We start from the raw sequence: 16,001 nt of genomic DNA, 5'->3' as shown, positions 1-16,001 counted from the left end.
CCAGCAACTCCTTTTAGTCCATCTCATCTTCAAAAGTTATTCTGTACAACTAATTTTCCACTGCACAGAAAAGCAATAGGTTTTTATCATATTTTTCTTGACATTCTTCTAAATCTTTTTACCTGCTGTTGATGAATATCTTGAGGAAGCTATCAGAAAACAATGAAAGAAGGCACTTTTTCACTTCAAGTCCCGTACATGTTACCTTTCTTCAGTTCCTGATGCATCAACTGCATCAGATCCAAAAGCCATGTTTGAATTTTGGTCAGGTGAAATAATAACACCTTGTGTAGCCACTGGGTCTCCCAAAAGGTTTTTCTTTCAATTATTCTTACAAGTTTAAACAAAATGCTTTTGTTCAGCGATATTACAGATTTATAGTCTTGTACAAGTTGCAGGTGGTCTGTCTGTCAGTGTTAGGTCTGTCTTGATTTCAAACAATACTGTATAATCATTGTTGGATGCAGCTAGCATAGGGCTAAGTCATTCAAAACAAGGGATTTGAAATTTTTATCTGTTTTATTACATAAGCCTAAATCATCATCATTGTTAATAAGTGCTTGTAGTGGTTAGTTCCTGGAGTGATCACTAAGTACAATGCTGTCTTATTATTCTATTGCCCAGAATGGTAATATTTAGAAGTGGCATAGAGCTTTCAGAAAACACTGGTGTGAGATGTGCCTCTTCCTGTTTGTCATCTCAGTTTGATTGTTTTCTTCCAAGCATGACACAATATCATTTCAACTTAGTGTAATTCTTTCTAGGTGTAAATAAAAGTTCCTCGTTCTTGAAAGCTGTGCAGTTCTTCCTGGACACTCTTGCTTTGCATGATATCCATGCAGCAGAGCAATGCTTTGATAGCAGTTTGAAAGGCAGCATGTTCAGTCCTCAGGAAAAGGACACGTACAACTACAGCAAGTGCACCATTATAGTCCGGATCATGGAGTTTGTCACCATCATCCTGGAAATGTGCCAGCAGGATTTCTGGAAGGTAGGCTGTGAAATTTGTACTGGATAAAAGATACAAATTTTATATGTAGCTAAATATATGTGTTCTGTAGATGGAGTACTTGCAGTGAATATTTCCTGTATGATTCCTGATGGCATTAAATGCGTGGAGGTGGTAGCTGCTTAAAAGACAGAAAGAATTGACATTATCTGCCTTTCTTGAATTTAGTATAGATATTCAGGTTTCTCTATTTGCCTTTCTTTTTTGATCTCTCTATTGGTTTCTCTATTTGATGCAATATGAGCCAAATTTAATTATATAAGGTATAATACTTATGAGTCTCTTAGGAAATTTACACTCTCAGGTTTAGTTCTGAGACTGTGATTGTCTCGTCAGCAAATCTCTGATAGTGTGTACAGAGATGTGCATCAGGATTTACAGGTGTATAGACAAGACTGAAACAGGCCTATGTGGTTTAAAAGCTCTAACTTGCAGTTTGGTGGGATAGCATGCATTCTATGTTTATGTTTATAGATACCTAATTTCTGTGCATTCGCATAAATGTTTGAAAGTCAGACATTTCAATAGAGAAAATCAGCAAGAATAGGTACTGTTTCATGTTTGGTTTCATTTGAGATAGGATTAATGACAAGTTATGAAAAATTAAATAGAGAAATCTGAATGAATTTTTCAAGGTTTTGTTTTAATTTTTTTTCTTTCTAGCTGCTTGAGAAGGAACTGCTAAATGCAAAGTTTATAGAACTTGTGGTGATGACAGTGTGTGATCCATCAAACATAGGCTTTAACACAGCTGATGTGCAAGTAATGAAAAACCTTCCAGATATCTCAGTAAGACTCATGAAAGCACTGATGAAATCTCCCTATCAGGAATCTTTGACATTGTGCATAAAAGAAAGAATCACAGCACAGAGGTAAGTAGGGGCTTTCTGGTAAGCATGAGTCCAGAACAAACCCTCACCATGGAAAGTAAATAATGTTGTCTGTGGGTGCACTAATGTAACATTATTCCTTCTCTTTCCTGTAGCCTTGAGGACCTTTGTTCTGTTGATCTGTTTAATTCAGAGGCACGTTTGGATCAAGTTAGGTTTAGTGCTGTCCTTTCTGCCTGCAAGCAGCTCCAGAAATCTGGCCTGCTTCATTCTGTTCTTCATGGTCAGGTAATTGTTAATACAGAAAAGAATAGTGAACATTTGTAGATTGTAAAGAGCTTTTCCTGTGTAAAATGCCAGGATAAAAACAGAGAACAGATCAGATGATGCTGTTTAAAATGAGATCAACAGTGAAGAGCTAGTGTTGAATGGGATCAAAAATAAATGTTTTATGATTATTCTACAAATATGAGTAGCACAATACTGAGGCTTGAACAACCTTTATATCTATGTTAGTCTTTCTCTGATTGGCTCCAGATTCTTGAAATAGGAATGTAGATTCTCTAACTTCATTTAAGACTGAAAGCTCAAAAAATCAGGATTATGTATCCTATAAAGGAGGCATTTTTTTAGACAACTTTTACACAGAGGGACCATTCAAAGTGATGAAGGAAATTAGAAAAGGAATATTTCATGACTGATCAGAAGCAATATAGTGGGTCTGAGTTGCAGGAAAATGGGATAGAGACCTCTGAAGTGTAAGGATGTAAACTATATTACTGAAATTCCTTCCACTAAGTTTCTGATTGTAGTAAATCTCTACTTTGGGCAATTGAAGGAACAGGTTGTGCAACAGACACAAAGACTGAGAATTTGTGAATGAGGCTGTAACAAGGCTGAGCAAAGCTAACAAGTAACAAAATATTTAATTTCTGTGTGCTATCCATTCTCTATATCAACAAAATCTAGACCTGTGGTTGCAGTATATTGATAATCAAGGAGTTGCATGGTTTACCATTTGTGTCCCACCCATCCTGACTTAGCTAATCATTTTACTTCTGTAGTCAAGTAAACCTGAAAAGGTGGAGTAGGATCAGAATATTTGGAACATTGTCAAGTTACTTTTAGTTTGTTTGAACTTTGTACACAATAGGGTTGTCTCATTTAAAATCTTGTCCCTGAGTTAGAAAGGTGTCTTATCATGGTAAATTTGCATTGCTTTATAAGGAAATTATCTGGAGTTCAAGTGTTTTAATTAATTATACAGATGGATTGGAAGCCTTTTTTCAGCTTTTATTGACTGTCACTTCTTTGTTGATTTCCATAGGATGGAGGGCCTCATTTCTCAGTTGGCTCCAAGCTTCTTTCAGTTGTCTATAAAGGCATTGCACCTGAGGGTGAAAGGATATCTCTTCCATGCTTAGACATCAGCAGTAAGCGACTAGCTGACAGTCTTCTGCAGCTGGCCTTTGCTATTGATGAGCAGGTAGGATGTGGTTCTCCAGTTTCAGTCCTTAAAATAAACAAAAGAAAAAAGTTTGGGATGGGAGCTTGAAAAAAAAATCATGTGCTTTTCTAAGAAATTTCTAAGTGAAATATGATGCCCTTGAAATAACTCTTGTCTCATACCTTGATTTTCAGTGTGAGGAGCTATTAAGTCTGCTGTTGAACACAGCAGTGTTATCTGTGCCACTGTCAGGAGCATCACAGAACCACCTGATGAATTTCTCTCATGGACAGTATTTCTACAGCCTGTTCTCAGAAACCATCAATCAACAGCTACTGAAAAACCTGGATGTGATCATAGTCCGTCTTATGGAGTCATCTGTCAGCAATCCTCAAATGGTATTTGGCTTACTCTTCAAAAGGATAAAGTCAAAAGGGAGTACTCAATAAAAGTAACAATTTTATTATTGTTTTTAGAGGTGGAGTGTGTAGTAGGGGAAAAAGTGTATTGGGTTGAATTTCAAAGAGAGTGCAGTAATAGTTTTCAGTTTGAGTTTTGGGTTTTTTTTTGTCTTGACCTACTGGTGCTACCGTCATGATTTCTGGCAACCTAACATTACTCTGTGATCTCAGATCAAACTGAGTGGAAGGTGCTTACCTATTAGCTATCCTGAGCTCTGTGTACTTCAGGATGTCTTTGCATAGTACCTCAGATCAAAAATGTCCTTTCAAAGGAGGGACCTATTTACTATACTTTGCTTTTCATTGCAGAATGGTCCCAGAGCATGTAACTTGGATTTGTTTTGGATAAAACTAAACTGAAACACAACCTCCAACTATTAACGGGTATTTAGCCCACAGGATTAGGGTGGAGCTAGATCAGAGTATTGAAAAGAGAAACACACAGACCCACAACCCTCCTGAGCTGAAATAAATAGGAGATACTTTGTCATGTACTCAGTCTCAGCACTGCTTGTTTGGCTCAACAGACTTCTTCCTGTTTGTCTATAGCACTTATAGAACTCAGTGCGGTGAAGGAAACTTAGAACTGAGGAGTCTTCCTTCAGTGCTTCTGACAAACAGAAGGGTCAAAAAGATCAAAAGTCTGCTTTTCCTTTTGATTAAAAAGATACTCAGCAAAGTAGAATCATCCTTTAAAAATATTTGATTCTTTTACAATCTAAAACGTTATGCTTAGGCATGCTGCATTCAAGTAGTAGTTTGAAAGACTTGCAGCATCATTTTTGGTGATACCAAAAACTGTTTAGTTAGACTGTAGAGGAATGTGTGTCTTAGTAGGCTGTTTCTGGTGATGATTGTCTAGTGTTTCCTGTGCCGCAATACTTTAATTCTTTTAAGTGTATCTGAAAGATGATAGTGACTATCATGATAGAGACCTTTCTTGTGCATCCTTTTGAGATTTAGATCTAGCATTGATTTCTGATGCTTCATTTTTATGACTGCCCATACCACTGAAATGATTCTATCATCCTTTTTCTTGGGGTGCAAGAATCTTACCTGTTGCTCTTCCTATCAGGTTGGGAGCATTTTGAATGGCATGTTAGATCAGAGCTTTAGGGACCGTGCTGTGCGCAAGCAGCAGGGAGCAAAACTGGTGATGGCTGTACTAAGAAACTGGGAGAAACTGGATAGCTGGTGGGCCAAAGGTTCATCTGCTGAGAGCAAAATGGCAGTCCTGACCTTGCTGGCAAAAGTTCTTCAGGTAAGTACTGCTTTATAACCTTCAGGTAACCTTTCTGGTTCTGTAGGGATTACATTGTGTTTTCAAGAAATGCTGTTCAGGTCAAATGTTTTACGTTTGGGGGGAAAAAAAGCAAAAAAGGGAAAAGTTGAGCATTGTTAGAATCTGGGTGTTTTTATTAGCAGAGTACAAAAGAATTTGGGGCAGGGGTAAATTACTAGATATTGCTCTTCTTCCCTCCTACCACTTTTTTTACCTGTTTTCCTTTTGGAGAACTGGTACAAGAAGAGAGAGTGAGCTCTGAGTAGCCTCTGGTAACATTCTTTGTCATGTTGGCATCCAGAAAGTCACAGTGGAGGAGTTCTACCCATATCAACAAACTGCAGAATTATCTTTACTTTAAACACTTAATTTCTGTGACACTGAGATTTTGGTCTGGGTTTTTTCCCTCTATTTTGAAAATGTAATTTTCTACTTGGGATTTTTGTAGGAACTTATAAAAAGTAATTGTACTCAAATATACTCAAAGATCAACTGGTGAGCATAATTTTTATTTTTTATAATTAATTATTTTAAACTTGAATTGTTTTAAAGGTATGTGTTAGGACACAGAATGTGAACTGTATTGCTGGATTAGCTGACACTGAAATGGCCACTAGGAATTTGACTTCCAGAAGGAGATTAATATTTTTTTAATTGAAAAATACCCAACATGATTTTGTTTGTACTGTGTAGGAGCTTTTGTAGTTCATCTTTTAAAACCAAAATCACTCTGTATGTGCTTTCTGTTAATTCAGTGTATTTTTGGAAATAAATAATTCTATAGCTCGAGGGCTTTTTATTATACTTTAATACAAATCTCTTCAACTACTTAAAAAAAACCCCAAACTAATTTTTTTGTTTCTTCTGTCTTTCCAGATAGACTCTTCAGTTTCTTTCAATACCAATCATGAAGCATTTACAGCTGTTTTTAATACCTATACCAGTCTACTTACTGATCAGAATTTAGGCTTAAATCTTAAGGTAAATTGCTCACTTCAACAGCTTCCCTACCCTCCCCAGTTTACAATGTTAGTTGTTCATGAAATTCTCTGTTATTTGGCTTAATTTTTAATCACAGACTTCTGGGTTTTTATTCTTCTGTTCAGTATCCTAGAACTTGTAAATCATCCTTTTTGTTCTTCAGACAGAAGGCACTGTCACAGATGCCATGCTTTGGTTTAAGGTGCTTTTTTTTTTTCCCTTGCTCAGAAGAAAGGAATGTAAATTTTAAGGAAAAAATTAGCATCAGTTGCAAGTTGTCTTGAACTCTCAAGTGTTCATTTGAGAAATGACAGCTAATCAGGCTTTTAGCAAGGAGTGGCATTTCCTACAGGTCAAATTATGAACATTTGTCATGATTTTAACGTCCACATCTGCAAGTATGAGACCAATACTAATGGAGTAGCTGCTGTATGCAGCTTGGTCAGGAGAGGGAGATAAAGTACTGCAAACTGAAAGTGGGAGTTATAAAAGATGCTGGTAGACTAAAGTAGTAAAAAAATTTGTACTCATGGAAGTTTTGTGTAGTTACTTTTCAGCCAGCCTGCCTTTAATTAGGCAGAGTTTTGTACATTCCTGTGCGTTCAAAATAAACAAAGTTTGGGATTTTGCTTTAGCTACAAGGTGATGCATTAAATCAATGACTTGTGTGAGAATGAATGCTTGCTTAAAAGAACAGTGAGATAGTATTCATAGCCATGTCAGCCATAATTAGCTTTAACTCTCGCTCAGCAGTGACATCAAAGTTAAAAGCTGTTTTCTGATCCAGAAGCTGTAAAGAAAAGCAGCTACATAACATATTTTTATTAGTACACTGAGCCATTGAATCAGTAAGAACAGCCACTGCTGCTGTTTTGTAGTCCTATTCATCTGGCTTCATAGTTAGGGAATAACTTATTTTTTAGTGTGAAACTGTATCTTTTTTATGTTTTTTTTTTTTTCCTCAGGGCCAAGCAGTGATAATTCTTCCGTTCTTCACTAATTTGACAGGAAAAAAGCTTGATGACCTTAAGAATGCTCTGGATCAACTTGTAGCTTTCAATTTTCCCATGAGGTCTGATGAGTTTCCCAAAGGAACCTTGAAGCACAATAACTATGTAGACTGCACTAAGAAGGTCAGTATTTTTAATGAATACATAAGTAAAAGACAAAGTGAACTGTGTCTGGAAACATTGTTTCACAGGATCTGGAATTAAGGAGAGTGATTCTTATTTCGCATGAGGTGATCTTCCATGTTTCTCAGTTATGTTCTTGTCCAGAAATTGAATCTACAGAAGCACATTAAATAAGCACATACTTCTGTGCATCTGCTTCTGATCAGTATTAAAAAATAATTACATCATTAGATTGAAGTGATTTGATCCACTGTGGCTTTTTGTTTTACGTGTTGCTTCTTCAGTTTTTAGATGTATTAGAATTGTCTCAGAGTCCAATGTTGTTGCAACTGATGACAGAAATCCTCTGTAGAGACCACAGACATTTCATGGAGGACTTATTTCAAGCCAGCTTCAAAAGAATTTCCAGAAGGTGGGTTTAGTCCACTGGATTTTGTGCTTGTTCTCACTGAATTTTTGCTGAAGCAAATGTGCTTCTTGTATTTTATTGTCCTTATAATAGTGATGATTTGCACTAAGAAGTTTTATGTAATAGTTTTAATTCAGATTTTGCTTTGTCTTTAAATTTTCAAAGTGTTTCCAAAGTGTGAACAAGTGACACCTGTTTCCAGATTACACTTCCAGTGCCTGTGCAAATTTAGAAAGCCTTCTGTAAATAAGCTTGTTCTGAGATAATACAGTTGAAAATAATACTTGTTTGTTGTATATTTGCTATCCCTATATAACCACATGATCACCTAAGTTGATAGTACTTAAGTACTAAGTTGATAGTACTTAAATGGCCAGTGATTTAATTTGTTCAACCCCTTTGAAAATAGAACAATGCACTTATATAATTGAATAATTCCAGGGTGGTAAACTGTAGACTCAAACGTGTTCTGTCCACAGAAGAGGTGTTCAGTATCTCTTCTAAAACCAACATTCCAGTTTTTGATGGGCTGTTGAGTAGTGACTGTTGTGGAGCATGTAATTTCCTGGACAAAATAATTTACCTTATGACCATATCCTATTTTTGAAATTTTTGCTTTAATAAAATAATTTAGAATAGGAGACCATCTAATACTGGAACACTTGATAGCCATAGTTATTTTTTTCCTTTGGTTTGCCTACATCTCTCACATATACTGGATAATTTGGATAATATTTTTTTTTTTAGATTGTTCAGTAAAAAGGAACTGAGAAAGTTAATGTTTGCTTTCGGATTAAATTATTAAAGACACATAAACAAGTTTGCCATCTCTTGCAGACTAAGAAGCAGAGGTGGGCTTTTTTGAGAGCTGCATAATACTTGGTAGTTCAGCCAAGATCGTGCATGCCTTGTAGGATAACCCAAGAAGGCATGAATGCAGTCAGTAAAAAATCTAAATGTCCTATAGGTGTGAGACATAAGTGAAGTCTGCTGAAACAGTTTCCATCTTGAGATTTCCATCTTGTTTAGGAGCACCACTGACAAGCAAGTGATACTGTTGGACACTGTTCACAAAATGTTCCGAAGTGAGGAACTTCTTTCAAATACTGCTCGCCAAGCATTTGTGGATCGGTCCCTCCTCACTCTCTTGTGGCACTGCAGCTTGGATGCACTGAGAGTATTCTTTGGCAAGATTATAGTAGAGGCTATGGATACTCTTAATTCCAGGTTTACAAAGGTATGAATTACATTTTGTTTTTTTATTTAGGGTTAGGGAGGGTCTAAGAAAGTGTTGATGTTGGTATGTACATTTTGTTTAACTTTGAATGAAGCACTGATAAAAACAGTTTGATTTCTAGTTTTTTGTATCCTGGAACAGAAGCATGTGCCAGTTATATAATTTGATTATTACTGATAACCTTTTATTTATTCTCCAACACACTGTTCCTTTAGAGTTAATGCATGTTTGTATATCTACTGTGTGTAAAAATTGAAGTTGGAATGTTGCCCATATATATCTGAAGGGGTTTGTTAAAAGCAAAAACCCATTGCAACATTGAAATATAAAAGCTGTGTAAAATTGTAGCCTGTTACTACGTTGTGGGAGAGGTTTTCAACTTCCATAATGGAAGCTCTGAAATTAGGTACAGTACTTCTAGAAAAAGAAATACACCTGTAGTCATTGCAAAGGTGTATTTAAGAGTATAGTTGCATGCAATGATCTTGTTGCCAGTCAAGGTCTTTGCTCTTCCTATAGTTCTTCAGTCCCATGGTTTTGCTGGTCCAGATGTTCACAGGCAGCAGGATGAGCAAGATGCTGAAATCACCAAAGTTTAGTTGTAGTTAGAGAAACAAAATACTACAACTAAGATCTAGGTAGAGTCACCCACACCATGTTCCTTTTGCTGTAAATGTTGGCACCAAAATGAGGTGTATAAAGAAACTCATGAATGACACTAAGGATGATGACTGTGTGTTTTGCTTACATGTGTCATGAAGCTGAGCTGTCACTTAGTACTCTGCTTATTTTCCTCCAGTATCCTTATAATAATTTAGACCAGTTGTAGTTAAGAGAGCTCACCAGACAAGCATGGGTCAACACAGTTTTAATAACTGCACTACACAGGAGCTCAGAATCTGTCAGTCTTTTATTATCATCAGCTCTTTTCTCTATTTTAGAAGGTAGAAGTAAGTTGAAGGCTGTCTAAGAAATTTGAAGTAACTGTGGAACTATTTAGAAAGGACAAGAGTCAGGAAATTTCCTTCTGAGATTCTGCTTATTTGTTTCTAGTCCCATGAATATACTTTTGATACACAAGTTACCAAGAAAATGGGGTATTACAAGCTACTAGAGGTGATGTATGTGCGTCTTTCAAAAGAGGAAGTTTACTCCAAGGACTCTAAAATTAACCAAGCTTACTGTGGCTCCATGAGTGTAGAAGGAAATGAACTTACCAAGACACTAGTAAAGTAAGACCATAGTTTATTTTATTTACTTTATATTTCTGATTAGGATTTGATCAGACATGCTTTTTTAAGTAGGCCATATGAAGCAAAAGATGGTTTTGTTCAAGGGTAGATATAATCTCTTACATAGTTTTTGATTTTAAATTAAATACACAATATTGAGTTTATATTGATAGAATTATCTGTAGTATAAACTACAATCCTGTGTTAGGATAACTTTTGCCTCCTGCTTTTGTACTTTTTAAAAAAAAATTGTTAAGCTTGTACATTTATTTTACCTTTTCAGTATGACTCTTGGCCTTTAATTTGTGTTTTCACAACTTCAGTTTCAATATACTCACACTTCTATGTGGAGTATGGCTCTGTATTGTAAAATTGGTATTTATATGATAGATAAGAAGATGGGATTGATTTTCATTTACATTTCATAATACAGCAGCATACCCAGTAGGAGTAATTGGCTTGATCACCATTGCAAAGGGGGACAAAAGAGAAATACTGAATATATATGTTAATTAGTATTGTTTAATTTGTTTAATATTCAGAGAAAAAAATAAGATGCCTGAATTGCTGTTTTGATTTTTATTTTGCAATACTATGTCCTTTGAGGACTTCAAAGAATTTCTTGACGATTATTTGTAGATCTATAATTGGCTTTGTGCCAAAGACCTTTAAAAATCACATCTAAACTATTTTCTTCAGCTAATCCATAAAATACCTTAGCATGCATGTTCATTCATAATTTTTTGGACCATGAGAGAAAAGACCACGAGAGGAATTTATGTATGCATCAAAAAAAACCATTCATCTTATCTGAACACTACCTGTCATCACATTTCTCACATTAAGGACTCCTGTTAAATACTTGGGGAGGTTTTCTTTGTCATTGCTGAATGGTTCCATTTTGGTTCCATTTGCCTGCAGGATACTTGAACAAGTCTGAGGTGGTTTAATCAGATACTGCTTCCTTGAAGTTCTTTATTCACTGATCTCTGATTGGAACCCTTCTTGTACTGCTTAATAAAAGACTTCTGATGGTGTTTTCTTGCCTGTTTGTGTTTAAGGTCGTGCTATGATGCATTTACAGAAAACATGGCAGGAGAGAGTCAGCTGCTGGAGAAGAGAAGACAGTATCACTGTGCAGCATATAACTGTGCTATTGCTGTCATCAGCTGTGTCTTTACTGAAAGTAAATTTTATCAAGGCTTTCTTTTTTCAGAAAAATCAGAAAAGGTGAGAAGCTTTTGTTGCTCTTAGAAGGCTTCCAGAGCATGAGACACAAAGTGATTTTACCTGATGGCAATGAATCAAAGAATAAAACCTGAATGATGTGCAATTAGACTAACAAACTACCCAGTGAGGCAATAGAAGGAGTGGTAGCTGATGAAAGTTTTACCAACTGTTTGGGAATGGCTGAAGTAGTGATACTGTTTTCCTTCCACTCCCAATCAATTTTCTAAAATAGGAAGAAAAAGCCCCTATGGTTTAACTTCTCCAGTGCTTGGAATATACTTGAATAAGAGAGACCTTTTTACAGAGCACATTCTGTGCTGTGAATTCTTGAGTAGTTAAGTAGCAAAATTCTTTTTAGAGTACTTATATAGAAGAGAAAACATGCCACGCTTTCTATGTTGTATAATGATCTGTTGAATTTTTTTAAAGAAGAAATAAAATATTTTCAAAGCAATTGTTATTGTGTGCATTATAATTTTGCCATTTCAAAACATGCTTTGGTTTGCAGAACTTGCTGATTTTTGAAAATTTGATAGACCTGAAGCATCAGTATACATTTCCTGTTGAAATTGAGGTGAGTGAAATTTCTGGCCTTTAGTGTTTCTAATTAAAAAAGGGTATAAATTTAACAGTGTAGTTACTGAAGACCAGGTCAGTTCTCACATATGGAGAAAGAGGATACAAAAAATGGAGTATTCCTCTAATGATTTAAACTACGTTTTTCTGAGAGAAATCCAGACCTAAAATGTAGAACAGATCTGTAATGCACATAACTTTTAACATATCTTTTAGTGTACTTACTTTGATAGTGAACGGCTGTAGGAATAAAAAATTCAGGAAATTGTTTCTCTATAGCATTAATAATAATCATTTACAATATTAAATTTCCATTCATGTCAAATTGTTTTAATCATTTTTTGGTATCTCCATAAATAAAAAATGTAAATGATCTGTAATTTTTTAAAATTAATTAACTATTTTTAAAAACTTAAGTAATTAGAACTTTATTTCTTGCTGTTTAGGTGCCTCTGGAAAGGAAGAAGCGGTACATTGCTATTAGGAAGGAAGCCAGGGATGCAGGGAATACCAGCCAGGGTATGAAAGTCATTTATTGTGATGAAAAAAATGCTTTTTTACCTATCATACAGTGTTCCTTGATGTGTTCTTCACCGGCTTCTACAGTAGCAGGAACAAATAAAAGCGTTCAATGTATTTCATCTACCAGTCAATTCCCACCTACCCTCAATTTTTAGTGGGCAGTAAAGCTTGTTTCTTGAAATTACCTTGATTAATGAACTGTTGTTCTTTCCTGTCTAGATGAACCCAAGTATTTAGCTTCTTCATCATACATGATGGATAGCAGTTTGAGTGAGGAAATGAGTCAATTTGATTTTTCTACTGGAGTCCAAGGTTTTTCTTATAGCTCCCAAGATGTTACCGCTAGCAGCACTCGTTTCAGGAGAAAGGTAATTTAGTGACTTATGTGCTGTTAGAAAGAAAAGTTTTAAGCTTTTGAGGAATTGCATACGTTTATTGGGGTTGAGACAGAGAAATTTATAGTCTTCTGTATTTGTTCTACCTGACTGAGAATAGGTTCCTCCGGAAGATGAGGGAGGGGACTTGAGCTGCTTTCTGTCACTTTTCTTTTTTCCTCTCTCCACTGTCTACAGCTGAAGAAAAAGAATGCCCTATTGGGTTTCTAAAGCTGAGTAGTGTGAGTGAAGTCCAGCCTGAGTTGTAAAAAGATGGTTTGTGCTGCACTCAGGCACATCCTCCAATGGTTTGCTGTTAGGCATCTGATTTCCTCATTTCCTTCTTCATTTGGTCTGTGACAGAACTGGCTGTATCAATTGGATAGAATAATCAAACAACTATTTTTGTTTTTCTGTTGTAGCACCTTGTATTTAACTGTTGCTCCTGGGAGATATTAAATGCCATTCTTTCAGCAAAGTCTTGAAGTTGTGTTCCTTCTGCAATCAAAAGATGCCTCACCAGCAGTAACGCTGGTAGAATAGATACGTGCTATGAAACAGAAAGCTTGTAAAAGTATCATAGACACTGAAGACAATCTGTCAAAATAGCTGTTAACATTGGTGAAAGTAACTGTTTCCATGTTTTGGAGCAGGGGGGTGTTTTAGCTGCAAGGAAGTTAAGCAAGATAGGAAGTACACTTCTAGTTTGCCTAGTAATGTTGTCATTTCTAACTAAACAATTTTCTTTTGTGATTTACTCTGTGTAGCAACAGAGAGCTGCTGCAGATGCTGGTCAGTGTGGAACAACACATCCATAAAAACAGAGATGTTAATATATTGTTTGAGCTATGAAATGAGTTCATTTCTTTGAGGTTCAGCTTAACTCCTCTTGCTTTCAGCATTTGCCACACCTGTCCTGGCAGGTAGTAAAGTCAGAGTAACATAAAGTTGGCATCTGTTGGCACAAAAAGTAAAGAATGTGCAGATCTGGTGCATGCATCTGGGAGGCGTCTGTTTGAGCAACACATCTGATATATTCCCAGTTGCACACACTGAGTGTGTAGACAAATCTAAGCACAGATAAGATCAGAATGTCTCATGGTATGATTGGGATTTAAAAGAAAATACAGTGTTGTTATTAACCATAGTAACACTTTTTTTTTTTTTTCTTCAGGAGCCCACAGAATACAAGGTTTTAAATGATGAGATGGAACTGGAAATGGATGAATTCAACCAACATGAATGTATGGCTTCTATGACCTCTCTGATTAAACATATGCAGAGGAACCAGATCACACCCAAAGTGGAGGAGGCCAGTATTAACTAAAAAGTTGGCATTTTTCTATTAATGGTACCAAGAAAAGAGAGTCATTATTTAATCCCTTCATTTATTTATTTTTTGGATGTATTATAGAGAAACCTGTATGGTTTGAGCTTGGGGCTTTTTGGCTTGTTAAGCCTGTTGGGTGCAAGAAGTGATTTGATTTTTGCTCATCTCTTCTAAATTTCAGGGGACAGCTCCAGTAGATCTCCCTCTTTGGATGAAATTTCTTCATGGCAAATTAGGAAACCCATCAGTACCATTAAATATTCGCCTCTTCATAGCAAAACTTATTGTTAATACTGAGGATGTGAGTAATTTTTATTCATAATATCAAATGTATAACTCTTGCAGGGTAAAATATTTAATCAGCTGAGACCTTTGGGGCGTTCAAATTGAATAGTTTGCTGTGATAAAAGGGAGTACATTTATGGCCCAAAATTCCTGATGATTCCAAGTATTTTGAATCCATTATTAATACTTTTTCTCTCATATTCTACTTCTATAAGTAGAAGGTGTCCACAATATGTGTCTTCTGGAGACCACAAGTAATGTATTCATTGATAACTAGGCAAGAGGTGGGGCTGATTATACTTTCCATCTACACAGGAGCAAATACAATGTTTTATTAGTGGCCACGGACGAGTCCTTTAGAAACACTTGGAGCTAAATGGTTTTCTTGTTGCAGAAAGATACTAAGATAGCATAATGTGTGTTTCTAGCTCTCATTCTTGGGTAAAACATTTTCAACCTACGTCGTACAATGATTTTAAAGTATAATGGTTCTGTCTGGAATATTCCAAATCCAGAAATACTGAATTTCAGAATTATTTCAAGAACTTTTATATCTGTTTAATGCTACTTTCTTAGTAAAGCTGTCTGAAATGGAAGGGTAGATGAATGGCATACTCTTTCAAATCCTTTACAGACAGATTTTCTATGTGAGAGCCATATTATCTGTGCTCTAGTGAAATAATTAACTTTCTGTGGTTAAAGGATTCTAAGCAAAAGTGAGAAATGTAGTTATGGATGCTTTTTATTTTAAAATGTTTATGGTTGTTCCTTCAGGGTTTGAGCAAAGTCCTAAAGAGGTTGGTTTAGCAGTCTTACCAGGAATGTTTATTGAACAACAGGTTGCTAAATAGATGGGTAATTTGTCCTTTGTCATTGATTCTCCATAGGTGTTCCGGCCTTATGCAAAGCACTGGCTTGGTCCATTGCTGCAGCTTGTTGTTTCTGGAAATAATGGAGGTGAAGGGATTCATTACATGGTAGTGGAAATAGTAGTTACAATCCTTTCCTGGACAAGTGTAGCCACTCCCAAAGTAAGGAAGTATGAAATTAATTTTTGTTGTTATTGGGACTGTTTGGTAAAGAATGACTGAGTTCAGTTTTATGCTCTTAAATAATTTTATACATCAGTCCACTTTTACATTTTACAATTCTTTTATATATTAACTGCAAACATAACTTGTTTACTTACTTGCTTTCATAAAACAATATATGTCTTCTCAGAGTCACTACATTTATTTTTGGTCCTGGTTTTTATAGGGGAATATTAAGGATGAGATTTTGGCTAACAGATTGCTTGAATTCTTGATGAAGAATGCATTTCACCCAAAAAGAGCTGTGTTCAGGCACAATCTGGAAATCATAAAGACAGTTATAGAGTGTTGGAAGAACTGTCTCTCCATACCTTACAGGTAAACATTTGGACAATTGCTTTCCTTTATCAGTATTTCAAAAATATAAGTGAAAGGTATCAAAGGACATGGGAAAGTAATTTAGGTAAATTCAGCTGCAATAGTAAACTTTTTGTCCCTACAGTGAACAACAGAACTTCAGAACCAAACTCTCCAAAGATTGTAAATTAATTTGAAAAATGAGGAGAGATGGGAAAACATGTAAAGGATTATAGCAGCAGCAATAAAAGCAGGAGTAATTTCTGCAAAGACAT

The 16,001-nt window shown here is 35.8% G+C and overlaps 1 protein-coding gene across 1 annotated transcript in view; it reads left to right on the top strand.

Annotated features, from left to right (window-relative positions):
* PRKDC (protein kinase, DNA-activated, catalytic subunit) overlaps positions 1 to 16,001 on the top strand; it is an 81,491-nt gene that overhangs the window by 27,917 nt on the left and 37,573 nt on the right. Inside the window, exons 32-50 of the mRNA XM_053986773.1 lie at positions 765 to 991; positions 1,673 to 1,881; positions 1,995 to 2,127; positions 3,167 to 3,325; positions 3,481 to 3,684; positions 4,823 to 5,008; positions 5,906 to 6,010; positions 6,976 to 7,143; positions 7,428 to 7,555; positions 8,582 to 8,789; positions 9,843 to 10,021; positions 11,083 to 11,251; positions 11,760 to 11,825; positions 12,274 to 12,346; positions 12,569 to 12,717; positions 13,898 to 14,035; positions 14,235 to 14,354; positions 15,226 to 15,369; positions 15,596 to 15,747. Of these exons, the coding sequence (XP_053842748.1) occupies positions 765 to 991; positions 1,673 to 1,881; positions 1,995 to 2,127; positions 3,167 to 3,325; positions 3,481 to 3,684; positions 4,823 to 5,008; positions 5,906 to 6,010; positions 6,976 to 7,143; positions 7,428 to 7,555; positions 8,582 to 8,789; positions 9,843 to 10,021; positions 11,083 to 11,251; positions 11,760 to 11,825; positions 12,274 to 12,346; positions 12,569 to 12,717; positions 13,898 to 14,035; positions 14,235 to 14,354; positions 15,226 to 15,369; positions 15,596 to 15,747 (2,917 nt within the window). The remainder of the gene's footprint in view (positions 1 to 764; positions 992 to 1,672; positions 1,882 to 1,994; positions 2,128 to 3,166; positions 3,326 to 3,480; positions 3,685 to 4,822; positions 5,009 to 5,905; positions 6,011 to 6,975; positions 7,144 to 7,427; positions 7,556 to 8,581; positions 8,790 to 9,842; positions 10,022 to 11,082; positions 11,252 to 11,759; positions 11,826 to 12,273; positions 12,347 to 12,568; positions 12,718 to 13,897; positions 14,036 to 14,234; positions 14,355 to 15,225; positions 15,370 to 15,595; positions 15,748 to 16,001) is intronic.

The sequence above is a fragment of the Vidua macroura genome, chromosome 1 (assembly GCF_024509145.1).
Source record: "Vidua macroura isolate BioBank_ID:100142 chromosome 1, ASM2450914v1, whole genome shotgun sequence".
Taxonomy (NCBI): Eukaryota; Metazoa; Chordata; class Aves; order Passeriformes; family Viduidae; genus Vidua; species Vidua macroura.
This window is presented reverse-complemented; position numbering and strand designations above follow the sequence as displayed.